At 35.6% G+C, this 19449-nt stretch overlaps 1 protein-coding gene across 4 annotated transcripts in view; it reads left to right on the top strand.

The window, feature by feature from the left end:
• VPS13C (vacuolar protein sorting 13 homolog C (S. cerevisiae)) overlaps positions 1 to 19449 on the top strand; it is a 248439-nt gene that overhangs the window by 179342 nt on the left and 49648 nt on the right. For all 4 annotated transcript variants that reach the window (XM_006899645.1, XM_006899642.1, XM_006899644.1 and 1 more), the window contains 11 exons: positions 1062 to 1217; positions 1642 to 1906; positions 3298 to 3458; positions 4480 to 4601; positions 5059 to 5353; positions 7011 to 7400; positions 9177 to 9281; positions 10224 to 10388; positions 15480 to 15608; positions 16055 to 16188; positions 17631 to 17757. In XM_006899645.1, coding sequence (XP_006899707.1) covers positions 1062 to 1217; positions 1642 to 1906; positions 3298 to 3458; positions 4480 to 4601; positions 5059 to 5353; positions 7011 to 7400; positions 9177 to 9281; positions 10224 to 10388; positions 15480 to 15608; positions 16055 to 16188; positions 17631 to 17757 — 2049 coding nt within the window. The remainder of the gene's footprint in view (positions 1 to 1061; positions 1218 to 1641; positions 1907 to 3297; positions 3459 to 4479; positions 4602 to 5058; positions 5354 to 7010; positions 7401 to 9176; positions 9282 to 10223; positions 10389 to 15479; positions 15609 to 16054; positions 16189 to 17630; positions 17758 to 19449) is intronic.

The raw sequence follows: 19449 nt of genomic DNA, 5'->3' as shown, positions 1-19449 counted from the left end.
TTTATTAATTTTCATAAACATTTACAGAGATTTTGGGCTTCCACTCATTCATTGTTGCACTAATCTTTGTTTTCTTGATGTTGAGCTTCAATCCATATTGGAAGCTGTAGTCCTTGATCTTCTGCAGCAAGTGCTCAGGTCCTCCTTAGTTTCAGCAAGCAGGGTTGTGCCATCTGCATAACGCACATTGTTGATGAGTTTTCCTCCAGTCCTGATGCCACATTTCTCCCATAGAGCCCAGCCTTCCAGATAACCTATTCTGAATATATGTTGAAAAGGTATGGAGATAGGACACATCCATGGTGTACACTCTTCCCAATTTTGAACCATGCAGTGTTGTTTTCTTGCTCTGTTCTGACAACTGCCTCCTGGTCCAAGTATAGGTTTCATGTAAGCACAGTCAAGAGTGGGATTCCCATTCTTCTCACAGTCATCCACAGTTTGTTGTGATCCACACAGTCACATGCCTTTGCATAAACAATGAAGCACAGCTATACATTCCTCCTGTACTCCCTGCTTTCAGCCAAGACACATCTAACATTTGCTATAATATTCCTGTCACCACAGGCTATTCTAAACCCAGCCTGCACTTCAGTCAGTTCTCTGTTGATGTACTGTTCCAGTAGTTTTTGGATAATCTTCAGCAGAATCTTACTTGCATGTGATATCAATGATATTGTTCAATAATTTCCGCACTCTGTCAGGTCACCTTTCTTTGGAATGGGAACAAACAGAGATCTCTTTCAGTCAGTTGGCCAGGTGGTTTTCCTCCAGATATCCTGGCACAAGTTGGTGAGCACATCCAAGGCAGAGTCTGTTGTTGAACTATGTCAATTGGTATGCCATCAGTTCCTGGGCATTGTTTTTTGCCAATTCTTTCAGAGCACCTTGAATTTCTTCATCACCACAGGCTCTTGTTCATATGTTGTTTCATTAAATTCTTCTATGTCCTCCAATTCCTTTTGGTACAGTGACTCTGTATACTGTTTCCATATTTTAATGTTTCCTGGATAATTTTATTACCAATTAACTAACATTTGCTATATTATTTCTTCTCATAGGTGAAGAAGAACCCAGTCCAGGAAAAAAGTTTGATGCCAGGAGATGACTTTATTTATCTTCCTGATCCACAAATGGCAATTCACATTTCTTCAGATGTTACAATGAATATGACAATATCCAAAAGCTGCCTTAATGTTTTTAACAATTTAGCCAAAGTATGTTTCACTCTTAGTTGGAATATTTCAAGTAGATTTTTTTAATTAAATTTTATTAATTTTAATGAACATTTACAGAGATTTTGGGTTTCCATTCATTCATTGTTGCACTATTTTCTCTACCCTCACCCCCCCCCAGTTCGTTCCTCTTTTTCCCCCCCTTGAAAGTCTGTTTTAATTGTCCAATTGCCACAGTGCTTGTCAGAGCCAGTTCTGATTAATCTCCTTTGTCAGTGTGTCCTTTGCCATTACCTATCACTCCTCCCTGAGAGAGACTTCACCCTGATTCATAAGGATCAAGTAGAATTTAAAAACTAAATGTGGATCTTTTTTTGTTTGTTTTTTAAAAAAACATCTAGCCATGGTTTTTGAGAAGAATGCTCACATTGCAAAAATTTTCTTGCACTATTGTGTTCTCTTTCAGGGTTTTTCTGAGGGCACTGCTTCTACTTTTGACTACTTTTTAAAGGACAGGGCTCCTTTTACAGTGAAAAATGCACTAGGCATTCCCATCAAGGTTCAACCGAATCGTAATCTTAGAGTCATGGGCTCCCCTGAGAAAAGTGATATTTATGATGTTGCTGTTGGACAGACTTTGGAATTGGAGTATACCAGCATGGAACCTTTACGGCAAGGGAAACTATCTGTATTGAGCCGTCAAGAAAGCTCCCTTTTCACGCTAACCTTTGGTATGCTATATTTTCTTTAATTTAAGGGGGTCTCTGGGATTACTGGTGTGGGCTTATTTTTTATAAATAAACTCTAAAAAATATATTCTCCCACAGATCCATGATGGAAATATTAGAAATGTATCTTAATTAAAATAGTTGGCAAATAGTTGCTTAAAATAGTAGGTAAACACTAGTTTCCTTTTAAGTTTGAGATGACTTACATTAATTTAAGAAGTATCTTAGAAAAATAAATTATCTGTGCTTTTAGCTAATACTATCCCATAGCATCCTCTGAAAAAAGATATCAGAATCCTAAAATATTAGCCATATTTACCAAAAAATAGTGAAAGAAAGCTATAAAGTTATAAGAGAATTAATTCCTACAGAGTTAAATAAGCACACTGTAAAAAGAGCAAGGGCCTTGTGGACGTGGCCATAGCTGACCTTTACCAGCTTCACAAAGGGGAATCATGTCTGTCAATAGCATCAGTAACACAAAACCAGTGAAGTTAGACATGTCCCCCACAATCCTGTACTTCTTTCTACTCATCTCAGCACCAATCTAAATGCTTAGCTCAGTCCAAAATCTGATGCAGTAGCTCACAGACCACACAGAACTGTTTTAGGGAAGTCAAAAGGTTAATTACTAATCCAGGTGAGTAGCAGAATACAGTCAGAATGGCTCCTGAAATGTGCTCACAGGCACCTCAGCCTTGAGCCTCACAGCTTTAGGCTATTGTTAAAAAGTCCTGCCAATATTGGCTTTTCCTCCCAAGCTTGAGCCAAGGCTCTTAGCTCTGGTTCCATGGTGTAGCAGTCCCAAGGTCTCATTTCACATCAGGTCTCTGGTTTGGCCATGGCTGTTGCTGCCATAGGAGTATCTGGAGCAAGAATGTCTGGTCCAGAAAGGCATCCTATATTTACTTCCTCTTCTTCACTGGGGCAGGGAAACTCTTTTTCTTCTTTATTGATGAAGAAGATCTAATTCTGCACCTAGAGCTGTTCAGTTTCTTGGTGAGCCTAGCTAGTATCTTTGTTAATTGTTGAGACTGGCCAATCCCCTTGTGGAATGGAAAGCTAACTCTTGTGAATGGCTCATAACATGCCCTATTCACATATTCATGCCCATCTACATGGTCAGGTCAGATTCAGATGGCTAGGAAAGTCATACTGAAAGATAAACTCCGTAATCAAGATAGATTTTACTTATTTTAATACATTTGAAACGTTAAGGGAAATTGTTTTGGGCCAGTTAATAATAATTGATTTTGGGTTTTTTTTTAAAAGTATTTGATAATGTAATTATTTCTAATAATGAGGAAGAATACTTATTATTTTGAGATGCCAGTGATTATTCTGCTATAGATATAGAAATAGAGATAAATTAACTTTTGCGATTTTTTTCTTAGTTCCTCATGGATACTCAGAAGTTGCAAATATCCCTGTTATCAGACCTGGACGGCGCCTTTATAATGTACGGAATCCCACTGCCAGTTTTTCTGACTCTGTCTTAGTTCAGATTGATGCAACAGAAGGCAATAAAGTGATTACCCTTCGCTCTCCTCTACAGGTAATAAATTGTCAAGTTACTTGTATCCCTTTAAGAATGTCAAGAAATAGGAAATCTTTTAGCTCAGTACTTAAAGAATATAATAATTCTTCATTAACTAGTGCTTGTTACTCAGAAATAACTTCAGAATTAGATTGAAATGACTTAATCCTTAGGTAGCATTCTTTATTTTAAATATTTGATGATCTAGTATTTAAGATTATTTTAAGATCAAATTTAAGGTCATTTTTGTTGTCTCCTGTGTTAGAAATGAACAAATTTTTATTGTACAGTCTTAAAGATTCTGAACTGAGAAATACGATAATTATGGTTAGTTGTGAAATAGGATTACACTTTTTATTCTTTCAGTATTCCATTTAGGTTTATACTGTTTTGAGTATGTTTGGGAGAATAGTGAAATGTATTTCATCTTCTGGGGAAAAACTAACATCTTTAAGTGCATATATATTTTCAGTTAAACTTTGAAGATCTTACCTACTTCCTTTTTTCTGTGTATCATTGAGTTTTAGTATGTGGTTAGCAAAAGAACTTTTCCTTCTATACATAACATTGATAGAAATAAAAGAAAAAATTGCCAAATTTTGGGCAGTTTTATTTCTTAGTTTGGCATTGATTCTAGCTAGTATCACCTTCAGGCAAAACCAGAATTGTACTACTTTTCTATTTCCTTTGCTGTCTTTTCTTACATACTTTGTTCTTTTACTTTGTAGTAACATAGTCATTGGAAGAAGATGGCAATGGAGAAAGTATTGTGATTGAAACTTTGTAAAATAAGTATTTACAATATAGACTAGCAGTGAACATTAACATTTATTATACAGAGCATATGAATATCCCAGTAATCATAGACTGCCACATAAACATTAGCCTTAATATTTATAGTATTTAAGTAAGCAAAACATTTTCAAAATGTTAAGCAAAATATCTTCCAGTCTTGGGTTTGAAACATACTAGATCTAGAAGTGATTGTTTTTCTTGTGTATTTTTTATCATGTAACTTACATATCTTTCCCCCCAACAGATTAAAAACCATTTCTCTATTGCCTTTATCATCTATAAGTTTGTTAAGAATGTTAAGCTATTGGAGTGCATTGGAGTAGCCAGACCTGAAGAGGAGTTCCATGTTCCTTTAGATTCTTATAGGTAGATACTTCCTTGCATAAACTAAGCATTCAAAAATTCATAATATGTATTTTAATTTTATGACTTGGTTAACTATTTTCTGGGAACAAAGCTCTTTATTATTTGAAGAGTTATAAAAGTTGTTTGAACATCTAGTTAATAGGGAAATGCATTTGTATTATTTTCATTGAATTTAGTAAATGAAATTTCTTGTATTTTTGATGTTTCAGAATTACTTAAAGGTCTGTTTTTTTAGATTGCCTTTGTATTTGAAATTACTTTTCAAAGTTGTCTTTGTTGACTAGTATGCCTTTTCTCCTCCAGCTTGAAATTTACTTTAGGAGTTAGCTATAAGATCTTGAGCAAGTTGTTTTGCCTCTTCTTAGCTTTTTCATACTTTCTTTGTAGAGTATAAAAATAATTAGGTCCTTATTTTTTTCAAGATAAAAACTTTTTCCTCTGTTTTATTATCCTGTAGAAGTCAATTGTTTATTCAGCCTGCTGGAATCTTACAAGATCAGTATCAAACATCTACCACCTATATTTCCTGGAAGGAAGAACTTCACAGGAGCAAAGAAGTCAGGTGCATGCTGCAGTGTCCATCAGCAGAAGCCAACTTCTTACCTCTCATAGTGAATACAGCTGCTCTGCCTGATGAATTAAACTATATCTGTACACATGGAGAAGACTGGGATCCAGCTTACATTATTCATCTTTATCCTCCCCTTACTTTGCGGAATCTTCTCCCATATTCACTAAGATATTTACTGGAGGTGTGTCTCCCATATATTGTTGGGCACAGTGGATTCTAGTTTTGTTTCACTGTATTTTTATTTGAAGCTAGTGTTTTACATAACTCTGTACTGTTTATATTGTTACTGATAGCATACACCAGCAGAGAATGTGCTATATGCTTTTCACTGCTCTGAATACTTGTGTTAACTCCTCCCTAAGGTAGGTACTACTAACTTACCTGTTTACAGATGTAGAAACTGTCACAGAATAGTTCTGTGACTTACCCAGGGTCCCAAATCTCTATAGATAGAGCAAGGAATTGTAGGCAGCTTGACTTTTTGCTCCCTAACATTCTGTACTGTCTTGGATCTGCCATAAATTGATCAGATAATTTTTATTACTTAAAGCAAAATTGTGTTAACCTAAAGGATAGGAAAAAAGCAAACAAGAGAATATTTTTAACTTAATTTATAAATCATTTATTTTCATGTTGATACAATTATTTGGCTCAAGGTTATTTTAAAAATAAAAACAATTACTGTCTGCCTCAAGAAATCATAAATAATAATTTCTATTAATGAGGTAAGTACTTTTAAATTTCCATGTACTAAGTTTTAAAATATAAAAATCTGTAAAGAGTATTTGGAAACATTTTTATTATGCTCTTTGCTTTATATGAGCCATCCCCAAATTGTAGAGACTAAAATGAATTATGTTAAATGAATATTTATATGAAAGGAACTTAGTAAGGAATCGTAATTCATTTTTTCTGTCATACATTTAAGGAATAATATCCTTTATTTAGATAGCTTATTGGGATAGTTTGCTATCATTTTCCTTATCTCATTCATGTGGAAATTTATGGAATTAATATATGAATTTTGTTGTTGATTGCTACTGGTCTAGTACAACTCATAGCAACCCTATGAACAGAAGGCCTGAAGCCCTTCTACAACTATTGACATTTATCAAAGTTTATAGAGTTTCTGGAGGCATGATATATGAATAGTTGATGAAAAAGAGATCCAGGCAATTAAAGAGGCTCAGATAATGACATAGCTCCAGTAGGCAAGAGACAAGGGTCCTGAATTCAGACTTCAACTCTTAATGTGGGTCTATTTTTTCTTAGAACTTATGACTGTTGGAGGAGGTAAATAATGGCACAGTACATTGTCTTTGGTGTTCAAAGATAAAAGATATGTGTGTGATTGAATGAAAACCAGTAATGATTTTAAAAATCAACAATAACAACTTAAGACCCATAGCTAAAAGATAATTTCCTGTTTTTAGCTGATTTTTTTTATTTGAATGAAAATTTAAAATGATAAAGTTAAATTTTAAAATCATAATGGTTTTTAATTTGATCATTCATATGCATTTTAATTATAATTTTATTAAACTATTAATCTTGTAACAGTAATTAAAATATCTTAATATAACTAATTGCAATATTTGATCAACCTTGTACCTGTATATTGCTAATTTCTAAAGGACAGTTTCTGTCTTTACCTGTTTATAATATTTTCTTTCTGGTCTTTATTGATTATTAGACATTCATAATTTGTAAACTGGTATTTTGTTGAAGACTTAGCATTTATCCTCCATTTGGTAGATTATTTAGCATTTGTATAAAATGTGACTTTAACTGTTTCAAAATTAAAATAATCACTAAGCAGACCCAATGTTTGTTTTTAGGGAACAGCAGAAACCCATGAGTTAGCAGAAGGCAGTGCGGCTGATGTTCTCCATTCAAGAATCAGTGGTGAATTAATGGAGTTAGTCCTGATGAAATACCAGGGCAAAAATTGGAACGGACATATCCGCATAAATGATACACTTCCCGAATTTTTTCTTGTGTGTTTTTCTGCTGACTCCTCAGAAGTGATGACACTTGACTTGTCAGTCCATGTCAGGCGCATTGGTAGCCGGATGGTACTGTCTGTCTTTAGCCCCTATTGGCTAATCAATAAGACCTCCAGGGTCCTCCAGTATCGTGCAGAAGATATTCATGTGAAACATCCAGCTGATTTCAGGGATATCATTTTATTCTCTTTCAAGAAGAAGAACATATTTAGTAAAAATAAGGTGAGTTTTAATTCATAGAATAAGTTAAATATAGGTCAGTTCCTAATCCTGGAATGTGGAAATTATTGCCTTTTCTGCCTTACCTCTCTGTGAGCTGCAAATAATTGGTACGAATTGGGCTTGAGGGGAGTTCAGATATGCCGTTAAGTGGAAGGTTGGGAGCTAAAAACAGTTTCCTGACCTGTGACTTTTTCTCTGGTAACCCTCAAATGATTCATTTTAAGATAATGTCAGATAGAAGCACAGGTGATGCATCAGGTAAGCACGTAACTGCTAACTGAAAAATCGGCACTTTGAACCCATCCAGCAGCTTTTTAGGAGAAAAACCTTGGTGATCTGCTTCCATAAACAAGAGAGCCACCAAAACTACATGAGGGTTTACATGGGGTTTCTATGTGGCAGAATGATCAACAGCCCCAATGGCAACAATCACCTACAATGAAATATCTTTTCAGAAGATGCTGCTGTTACTGTTAGTGGCTTGAGAGAAAAGCTGGATATCTGAGCTTAGTCCTTTATAATCTGGTCCACATAGATTATCATAAGATCCCCAGTGCATCTGTCTAGGCCTTTCTATTTGTATCACTCTTTACTTTGAATGCATCTTCTCCTCTCTTTTTCTCTTTCTCACCTGTCCTGTTTTTTGAGGTCCATTTTTTCGCATTTTCCTGCCTTACATATATGGAAGATTTCCCTACTATTTGAAGGAAGTGGGACTGGGTGTTCCATCCATGTTTTCTTGGAGCAGCAGTTTTCAAACATCAGTGTGTTATAACCACCTGAAGATCTTTCAAAAGAAGATTGCTGGACTCTGCTTCCAGAATTTGATTCAGAAAGTCAAAATCCCACTGCTGTTGAGTTGCTTCTGATGACTCATGGATACTCGTAGGTTTCTGAGCCTTTAATCTTCACAGGAGGAGACTGCCCATGTTTTTCACTTGAAGCAGATGTTGGATTCAAATTGCTGACATTTTGGTTAGCAGCACAGTACAAAACACATTACGCCACCAGCACTCTTGTAGAGCCAAGTAGGATCTGAAGATTTCCATTTCTAACAAAGTCCTTAGTGATGTTGATGCTGTGGTCTTGGGACCACACATTTAGAACCACTTAGATTATCATATGGTATTGTAATTATCTGTTCATATGTCTGACGTTTGGTTTGCTGTAATATGGTTGAGTAAATAGGGGTGGAGTTAATATGGGTACATGGTTAGGTCTCTTTCCCTAAATCCTATAGCTAGAGTAAACTTTATACCTTGTATTCTGTATGGTATTTTGTGTTTCTTTGTATTGGCTTTATCATACAGAGTCTTGTATCATACTTACTTGTACTTATTTCTTAACCTATCTGTTTAGTTGGAGACTCTTCAATTATGAACTGTGTCTCATAGTCTTTGATTCTGCTTGTTACAATTTACTTTTGTCTAGTATTTGTTGGATAATGTTACTTAAATATATAAATTCTAAATGTCCAAAAACTTTGATAACTTGATAACTGTATATCATAAGGTTAACACTGGAAAATCTCATGTTCATTATGATTCTTTTAAAACAATTGGTATATATCTTTAGATTCACTGTACTCATTACATAGCTAGGAAGGTCAAACCTCTGTTACTGTTGTATGTCCTCTAGATTTGCAATTTTCTGTGGACGCGATATTCATTTGTACCATGCCTTTGATTATGATTTTCTGTGTCCTGTGGTATTACAGAAATTTCTTGGTTGTTTAGCACCTTTTCATTAACTAAAATGATATATTCTCCAATATAGGTACAGTTAAAAATTTCTACGAGTGCCTGGTCCAATGGTTTCTCATTGGATACTGTAGGAAGTTATGGATGTGTGAAGTGCCCTGCCAACAACATGGAATACCTGGTAAGGTTCTAATTCTTTTTTCCCCTTTTTGATTCCATGAACTTTTTCCATGACTCTGTAAAACAGACAGCTCCTAAGGGATAAAAATATTTCGATTCGGGGGAGCTCTGGTGGCCTAGTGGTAAGGAGCTGCAACTACAATCCCAGAGGCTCACGGTTCGAATCCACCAGATGCTCTGCCGGGGAAGGAGGGACAATCTCCTCCTGTACCAGTCAGATCTGATTTGACGGTACACTCACACAAAAATAATAAAATAAAAATTAAAAAAAATATTTCTATTCAAAATATGTTGAAGATTCTTTACTGTTTCTATAGCCACAAAATCAAAAGCTTGAATTTCTTGAGGTTTAAGACAATGAGTTGAATCCATCTAAGAAGCTTAGTAAATATTTGGAGTCTGCTAGCATCCTGCTTCCATTCCACAGCTTGCTCTCTCTCTCTTGCAAAGTAATAAATAATCTCAAATGGTCAAATATTCCTTACACCTTATATTTGACTACTATAAAAATTTGAATATTTGATACCAATTAACCTGTTTTATTACTATTTTGAAATGTCTGTCTTATTTTATTAATATCTTTATAAATACATTTATAAATTCGGTCTAACACTAATTAAAAGATGATTTATGTGTGTTTTGTTTAAAGATTAGGTATACCAGATAAATCTTAAATGGGAAGTGTTCATTAATGAAGCTATATATTGTCATTTCTTGAGTTTATTTCTGATGGATCCAAATAAGGGAGCCAAAATTTTTATCTCTACTAAGATGATAGTAGTAAAGTATGGCTTACAGTAGTTTTATGGTGTTTTGTTTTTTTAAAAATGTTCATTTTAAAATGTCTTAAGTCATCTGTCAATGCATGGTATATGCAATGAGTGGTATATGTTACAAATTAAATAGAATGCTGAGGAATTATAAAATTGTCTCTTTTTCACAGGTTGGTGTTAGCATCAAAATGAGTAGCTTTAATCTTTCTCGAATAGTTACTCTGACTCCCTTTTGTACCATTGCAAACAAGTCATCATTAGAACTGGAAGTTGGTGAAATTGCACCCGATGGCTCAATACCAACTAACAAATGGAATTATATTGCCTCTTCAGAGGTAGATTTTTCTTTTAATATAAGTAGGTTTTAAACTTTACAAATTGATATAGCTATATATGTAAGAATTACATTGATCTTTTAGATACTCATAATGCTTTTGGCCGTGTGTGGTAATATATCCTGCAATGAAATATTTTTTTTTATCATAAACATGTTTAAAAAATGTTGGTACCACTATTCCAGGCTGGATGGTAAACACTCATTTTCTAGTTGTTCTTGTATGCATATAAAAATAGAGATAATGTACTATGAGTTTTCTCTGTTTCAGGATAATGTCTCAATATTCAAAAAGCTTATAATCTTATTTTAGAGCTAGAATTTCATATGTATTAATACATGCAGAAAAAGATAGTAAATGCCAAGTTTAAGCTGGGTATAGAATTTCAAATTGCTTAACTAGATGTTTCCTTGGAATTAAAAAAAAACACAAACAAGCCCATCCCTTCATGTTTTAGAAGAAGAAACAGAATCTTAGCATTTTTCCTAAGGTCAGTAAAACCATTAGGAGTTAAGATCAGTGTGGTCTAGATGAACAGGAAAAGTTTTCCAGGAGAGGGACTGTTTGAATTAAACTTTCCAGGATTCATAGGATTTGAGACAGTGGAGAGAATGAGGGAGACAGTAAGGAAGGGCAGATGCTACGAGAACATCAGTGATTTGATTTTCATTAAAACTAGCTGATCTTTAGAGTAGTAATTCTTTTGTACCTCTAAAATACAGGATTCTAAAATTATTTTTACAGATAACAGGCTCAAAAACAAAGATCAAATTACAACATGAAAAACTTCAGTCTATATGAGACATGATCTTTCCAAGGCACTTAAAATTAACTTCATAAATTTGGCAACAATTATATGCTTATTATGCTTGTATCTTTGATGTGGTTTGATAATTGTTAGTATCAGGTGCCATTGAATTGAGTACAACTCATAATAACCCTATGAACAACAGATCTGGAACCTATCCTATCCTGATCCATCCTCATTATCTCTGACACACAGAGATCATTGCTGCAGTCACTGTGTCAGTCTATCTAGTTGAGGGTCTATTTTGCCTGCCTTCCACTTTTCCAAGCATGATGTCCTGCTTCAAGGAATAGTCTCTCCTAGCAACATGCCCAAGATGTGTGAGACAATATTTTGCACCTTTGCCTCCAGGGAGCACTCTGGCCACACTTGTCCAAGATACATATGTTCTTTTAGCCATCCACGGGATGTTCAGTACTCAGCACCATACATCAAAGGCATCCATTTTTCTGTCATCCTTATTCATTGTCAAACTCTGAAATGCATTGCAAGTGATTGAAAAGATCATGATTTGAATCAGGTGCACCTTAGTCTTTAAAGTGATATCACTGTACCTCAATGATTTAGAAAGATCCCTTATGGCAGACGTTCCCTGTTTTCCTGACTGCTGGTACCAAGGGTGTTGATTATGTATCCATGTTAGATGAAATCATTGACAGTTTCAATCTTTTTTCCTTATGATGTTTTTGTGATGTTGCTTGTCGGTCCAGTGGTGAGTATTATTTTTTTCGTACACATTGAGGTTTCATCCATATTGAAGGCTTTAGTCTTTGGCCTTCTGTAGCAAGGGCTTCAAGTCCTCCTCACTTGTGGCAAACAGGATTATGTCATCTGTATAATGTAGGTTGTTGGTGAGTCTTCCTCCAATCCTAATGCCACATTCTTCTTAAATCCAACCTCCTAAATAATCTCTTCTGCGTATTGATTGAAAAATTGTATGGAGACAGGATGCATCCTCATGTTCTTCTTCCCTAATTTTGAACCATGCTGTGTTTTCTTGCTCTGTTCAGACAATAGCTTCTTGGTTTAGGTGTAGGTTTTGCAGAAGCACGATCATTTGTCCTGGAATTCTCATTCTTCTTAATGTTAGCCATAATTTGTTGTGACCCACACAGCCAAATGCCTTTGTATGGTTGATAAAACAGAAATAGACGTCCTTCTGGGACTCTGCTTTCAGCTAAGATCTATCTGAATCAGTTATGATAGCCCTAATGTCACAGCCTTACCTAAACCCTGTTTGTATTTCTGGCTGTTCTTTGTTAATGTACTTTTCCAGGTGTTTTTGGATAATATTCAGCAAAATTTTGTTTGCATGTAATATTAATGATTTTGTTTGATAATTTCAACATCCTGTTGGATCACCCTTTTTTGGAATGGAAATAAATAGAAATCTCTTCCAGTCAGTCAGCCAGGTATCTGTCCCTAGATTTTTTAGCATAACTTGGTGAGTATATCCAGGGTTGCATTTGATTGTTGAAATATATCAGTTGGTATTCCATCCATTCTTGGGGCCATAATCTTTGTCAATTCTTTCAGATCAGCTTGAACCTTTATTACCATTTGTTCTTGGTCAGATGCTACATTCTGAAATGGTCTGTGTCAGACAATTCTTTTTGATAAAGTGATTCTATGCATTCCTTTTATCTTTTGATGCTTTCTGAATCATTCCAGGTTTTGCTCATACCATCTTTAAGTATTGCAATTGGAGATTTTAATTTGTTCCTCAGTTCTTTTCATTTCTTAAGATGTCCTGAGCAAGTTCTTCCTTTTGATTTTCTGATGCTAGCTCTTTGCTCATTTTGTTATAATACTTAGTTTTGTCTTAATGATCGTTTTAAACACAATGTGAATGAAGGAATGTGTGAAACACAATGAACATAAATAAAACACAATGTATATTAATTTTATATGCAAATAGAAAATAATTTTTTTAAATAAAAAATATAAGAGTACATCAACAGAGAACTGACAGCAGTACAAGCTGGATTTAGAAGAGGCACTAGGGACATCTTAGTCAATGTCAGATGGATCTTGGCTCAAAGCAGAGAGTACCAGAGGAATGTCTGTCTGGTTTTGATTGACTACGCATTTGACTGGATCACAATAAACTGTGACTAACCTTGAGAAGAATGGGAATCCCAGAACACTTGATTGTGCTCATGGACATACTTGGACCAGAAGGCAGTCCTCAACAGTGCAGGAGAACACTGCATGATTCAAAAACAGGGAAGGAAGCCATAAGGGATACAACCTTGTCTCCATACCTTTCTTTTTTTAAAAAAATCATTATTAATTTTAATGAGCATTTACAGAGATTTATTTCCATTCATTCATTATTGCACTGTTTTCTGTACCCCCCTGCCCAGTTTGTGCCTCTCTTTTTTTTTCCTCCTTGAAAGTCTCTTTGTTTTTGGTTTTGTTTTTGTTTTTTTAAAAATAATTTTAATGAGCATTTACAGAGATTTTGGATTTCCATTCATTCATTGCTGCACTTCTCTCCCCCCTCCCCCCCAACTTCGCTCCTCTCTTTCAAAAGTAGAAGAAACACTCCTTCCTGGTACACAATACCCCCATACCCATTGCCACAGTGCTTGTCAAAACCAGTTCTGATTAATCTCCTTTGTCAGTGGGTCCTTTGCCATTTCCTATCACTCCTCCCTGAGAAAGACTTCACTCTGATTCATAAGGAAAAGGGGATGGCGTATTCTCTTAGCTACTTCCTGCTGAAAAGGGATGCTCTAGGTTTCAAGGTGAAGATCTTCTCTCACTACTCTAAAGGGCCCCTTTGGCAGTAGGAAACATGTAGACTATTGTGGAGATTGATTTTGGAATTTAGATGCAGTCTCCATACCTTTCTATATGCAGAAAAGATCATCCAGGAAGCTAGATTCTATGAAGAGTCATGTTGCATCAGAGTTGGACAACCTGAACTATGCAGATAACACAAACTTTCTGGAAATGAGGAAAACTTGAAGGATTTACCGAAGGTCAAAGTCTTCAGTCTCCTACGTGAATGGAAGCTCACATCAAGAAAACAAAGATTCTCAGCACTGAGCCAATTGGCAGCATATAGGTGGAGAAGGGATTGAGATTGTTAACAATTTCAGCTTGCTCAGCTCCACAATCAACTCTCTTGGCATCAGTAGTCAAGAAGTCAAAAGACAAGTTACATTAGGAAAATCTGCTGTCAGAGACCTCACCAGAGTGCTGATGAGCATCAGTGTCATTCTAGAGACTAAAGTGCACCTGATTAAGGACATGGTCTTCAGAAAGACTTTTTATGCAACAAAGATCTGGACAATGACTAAAGATGAAAGATGGAGGATCAATGCCTTTGTGTTGTGGTGCTGGAGAATAGTTGAACATACCATGGACTGTCAAAAAAACCAACAGATCTGTCTTTGAGAAGGTGAAATCAATGAGCTTTATCGGAGGCAAAGATTTTGAGGCTCCGTCTCATATACTTTGGGCATGTTGCCAGCAAGGACCAGTCCTTGGCGATGGACATCATGCTTGGAAAGGTGAATGAGATGGATTCACACTGTAACTGGAGCTTTGGGGGCTGGTTTGTCAGAGATGGTGAGATTGACTCAGATTAGGACAGGGTTCAGAGCTACTGTACATACAGTGCTACTTTCAGTCACAGGTGCCGCAGAGGGACCTAACAACAACAATAAAGTAATTAGCAATATTAAGATTGTTCCTACATTTTATATTTTGTATCTTGTGTTCCTGTTTCATGACTGGTTAAAAGGAGATGTTTTTACCTGCCTAAATATGATGTTTGAAGCTATACTATTGATTTATTATTTTGTACATTTCAGAGTTTCTTAGACTAAGTTGATATATTCACATGTACTATGTAACTGTTAAAAGATTTAAAAAAAAGATCATTTCTTCAGTCCAACAAACTGACAGATAAGTGTTTTATTTCTCACAGCAAATCAGGCATATGAATTTTATGTTACTAGATCCATTTGAGGCCTGTGGCATGGCAGGATGGGGCCCTGGGTGGATGTTAAAGCATTCCAGCTGAGAATTAAGGCTGGTATAGTGGAGTAATATCCTGGATGTGGATATTAAGGTCTCAGTAATTTCTCAGCTGGATCTTGGATACTGGTACTCAGAGCAGTGTGGTCTCCAAATCAAAGAGGGAGAACATGCAAGAGCATAATTTAAAAAAAAAGTAGTAATAAATTATTACATTTTGAATTAAGAACATAGTGAATCAATGTCTGTTCTATGCTATAGTGTTTTTTCAAGGTTAACTTTTGTACTTACAGTGCCTTCCATTTTGGCCTGAAAATTTGTCAGGAAAACTTTGTGTGAGAGTCGTGGGCTTTGAAGGATCATCTAAACCATTCTTTTATAACCGCCAGGACAATGGCACTTTATTGAGTTTAGAAGATTTGGTAAGCTGTAATATTTTAAAATAACTCTAAAATTTGCTTTGTGTTATAAAGAACTTAAACACCAGTAGTTTGGAAGTGTTTCTCTATTAGTATGTTACTGTTGTGTGCTGTTGAGTCATAACTGACTCATAGCTGACCTTCCAGTGGGTTTTCAGAAGCTGTAAAACACAAAGAAGGAGATTGCCCATCCTTCTATAACAGAGCAGCTGGTAGATTTGAACTGTGGGCCTTTGGGATTGCAGCACAGCTTATTACCACTAGACTAGTGACCATCAGAGCTTACTATATTAGTATTTAATGTCATTTATATTCCCAAGAGGTCAGGACAAGCTTACTTTTCAGTAAAATCTTAGCAAAACTTTTGTGTCTGCATGACTGATTTAAAATTCAAATTTATTATAAGTTAAACAAGTACTTCGACCAACTTTATTTTTTTTCTCTGATAGAATGGTGGTATCTTGGTGGATGTCAACACTGCTGAGCATTCAACTGTGATAACTTTTTCTGATTATCATGAGGGGTCTGCACCTGCTCTCATAATAAACCATACACCGTGGGACGTGCTCTCTTATAAACAAAGGTATGAGGAAAGAGAAACAGTGGAGAATGTAACTTTGCTTTCACTGCCCTTCCAATCCGTTCTAGCAAGAACTTGGGGCTCGATGTGTTTGATAGATGTTTTTGCATTTTAGAGAAGTGATCTGGGGCATATACTATTGGTTACTAATACCAACAGTTTTTCAAACTATCTGTAATCTACCCCATTACTATTTCTGCAGCAAAATTTATGAATTGTCACATCAAACGGGATAAATAATAACTATTCATAGTCTTACTTCATTTTGATTCAGATGTGATCAGATTATTTTAGTACCAAGCACTTTGAGGAGTTTGTAAGTTTAAGAATTCTAAAAAGAGATTGTGTATCTGTTTTATTATTATCTTTTCTTGGTAATGTGGTGATCCTCAGTGAACCTCTTTATAATTCTGTAACTAAGTTATTTTGGTTTTTTTACTAGGGGTTGTTGTTGTTGTTTACCATAGAGTTGGAACTGACCCATAGCTGACCCTCTAAGCAGCTTTTCAGAGGCAGTTAATTACGTGGGAGGAGACTGCCCATCCTTCACCTGCAGAGCCTGGAACCATGTGCCTTTGAGATTGCACCACAACTTCTTGCCCCGAGGCCACCAGAGCTCCCTTTATTGGGGTAGAATAAAATTTTTACAAAGATAGTTAAGTAGATAGTTATGTTGAATGTATCTTATATGTTCTGTTATTTTAGCATGTGCTGTTATTTGGCTGGTATAATGCTATTCATAATCTTAAACCCTTAAATTATAAAATATAAATGTTTTATATAGATTCCATATATATACTAAACACACACAACTCAGCTCTGTGGGAGAAAGATGGGCAGTCTCTTTCCCTATGACTTAAAGTTTCAGACATTTGCTTGAAGGTCAGCTATGAGTTAATTCTGACTCCAAGGCATTGACTTTGATTTGGTAGCAGAAAAATTTATTCAGTTCTAAAATACAGGGCCTGGTATTTCCAGCACATACTTAACAATTGCTGGTGCTTCTGGTCCCCAGGACCACACTTTAAAGCAACAGTATGGGCTCATTTTATTTAGGTTGAAACCCATAATATTTCTTATGCATTTTATTTGATTAAAAAAACATTAAATTTTAGTAATATGAAGGAAGTTTTTCTGCCATTCAAAGTACTTACTATTCTCAGCCTTACTTTTATAAATGATTTCTGCTATAATTACCTAATGAACTCTGTTGGATTTAGCCTGTATGGATGGGTAAATTCAGAGTCTATTTTAAAAAGGACAATATTTTCTTTCTTTAAGCTTCGTACCTGTTAGTTGACTAGAAAACTTATTTCTTTTTTGGACATAGTTGTTTCATTAGTTGAGACTGTTTAATGCTTCTCAATACAAGGCTCAATACAAAAACAACTCTGATTTTTTAAGGCCAAACTATTTTAGTCTTCCTTTTGTCAATTGTGTTTCAGTGGATCACAGGAAGAAATGGTGTTGCTGCCAAAACAAGTTAGACTTTTTGCTTGGGCAGATCCTACTGGTACCAGAAAACTTACATGGAGTTATGCAGCAAGTGTTGGGGAACATGATCTGTTGAAGGTAACTTGTGATGTTAATGTGTGTGCTGTGGGTACCCTGATGGTGAGGGAGGTAGACAAAATGGATGAAGTAAAGTTGAGTTAGAGATATTTTTAGATTCATTAACTCTTGGTCTTTAGAGAGAAATAATTTATATTCATATTTCATTTTAGACCAACTTAAATTATTTATTTCTAATTTTAAAAAATCAGCTCTCCTGAATCATGGCCAAATAAATAAAGACCAGTTAAGCAATTTTACACTTTTTACACATTTAACACCATGAGTACCAGCAGTCTGGAAATAAGGAGACACCTTACACTGGGAAAAATCTGCAGTTAGAGACCTCTCCAATTTTTGAGGAATAATAATGTCAGTTTGAGGACAAAGGTGCATCTGATGCAGGCCATAGTCTTTCTGATCACTTGTATCAGAGAGCTGGACAATGAATATGGATGACAGAAAAAGAATTGACTCTTTTGAGCTGTGGTGTTAAAAAGAGCACTGGATAATATCCTATGGATGGCTAAGAGAACAACCAGATATGTCTTGGAAAAGGTCCAGCCAGAGTCCTCTTTGGAGGCAAGAATGATGGCTCACATACTTTGGATATGTTGTTAGGAGGGGCTATTCCTTGGACAGGGACACAATTCTGGGAAGGATAGAGGGTCGGAGAAGGAGGGGAAGACTCTGTACCAGGTAGATTTACATGGTGACTGCTGCTATGGGCTCTTGTGGAAATGTGAGAATGGCTCAGGATAGAACAGGGTTCAGATCTTTTGTTTATAGGGTCGCTATGAATCATATTCGACTCAATGACACCTAGCTACAACACACTACAACAAACACTTAACAATAACCAGAAGCACTTTTAAAAACTTTTTTTTAATAGAGAAAAATTCTAAGACTAAAAAAATATTAAACATTGTATATTAGTGTTGGCTGTGGGATTTTCCCAGCATATTTCCTTGAGCATTGTTATGTATTTTATTAATTAAAAATATGACAGTAATAAAAATGAACATAAGTAGACCAGTGAGCAACGTCATGACAAACTGAAAAAGATACTGGGATATTCAAGATATCATTTTCTTTAAATCCATATGATATGCCTGTAAAAATAGCAGGCAGAAAATGAAATCACATTATGTTATCTTTCAGAAAACCTTAACATGCTAAAGACCAAAGATGTCACTTTGAAAGCAAAGTTGTACCTGACCTCAGAATTCTTTTCTGTTGCCTGATAATATTTACAAAAGGTGGACAGTGAATAACAGAGACCTAACAATTGATGCCTTTACTTTTTGATGGTAAATGTACTACATACCATAATCAGATCTTTCTTGGAAAGAGTAGTCAGTGTGCTCCTTTGAAGCAGGGATGGCAAGACTTTGTCTCATGTACTTTGGACATGTTATCAAGAGAGCCAACTCTTAGAGAAGGACATCATGCTTGATAAAGTTGAAGGTCTGCAAAAAAGAGGATGATCCTGACAGGGAAGGATTCACACTGTGACTGCAACATTGAACTTAAACCCAAGTTCTGACAATGGCATAGGACCAGGCACTATTTCATCCTGTAGAATGTAGGGTCGCTTTGAGACAGAACTGACTCAGTGGCACCCAACAACAGAAATGAGGAAATAAAATTATAGATAAAACATTATTCCAGCTATGTCACACTACTTATGTATTTGGCAGAATAGTGCTGGAA

The sequence above is a fragment of the Elephantulus edwardii genome, unplaced genomic scaffold (assembly GCF_000299155.1).
Source record: "Elephantulus edwardii isolate Elephantulus edwardi_28Jun2011 unplaced genomic scaffold, EleEdw1.0 scaffold00264, whole genome shotgun sequence".
NCBI classification, from domain to species: Eukaryota; Metazoa; Chordata; class Mammalia; order Macroscelidea; family Macroscelididae; genus Elephantulus; species Elephantulus edwardii.
Note: the sequence above shows the minus strand (reverse complement) of the source record. Positions and strands in the feature narration are given on the sequence as shown.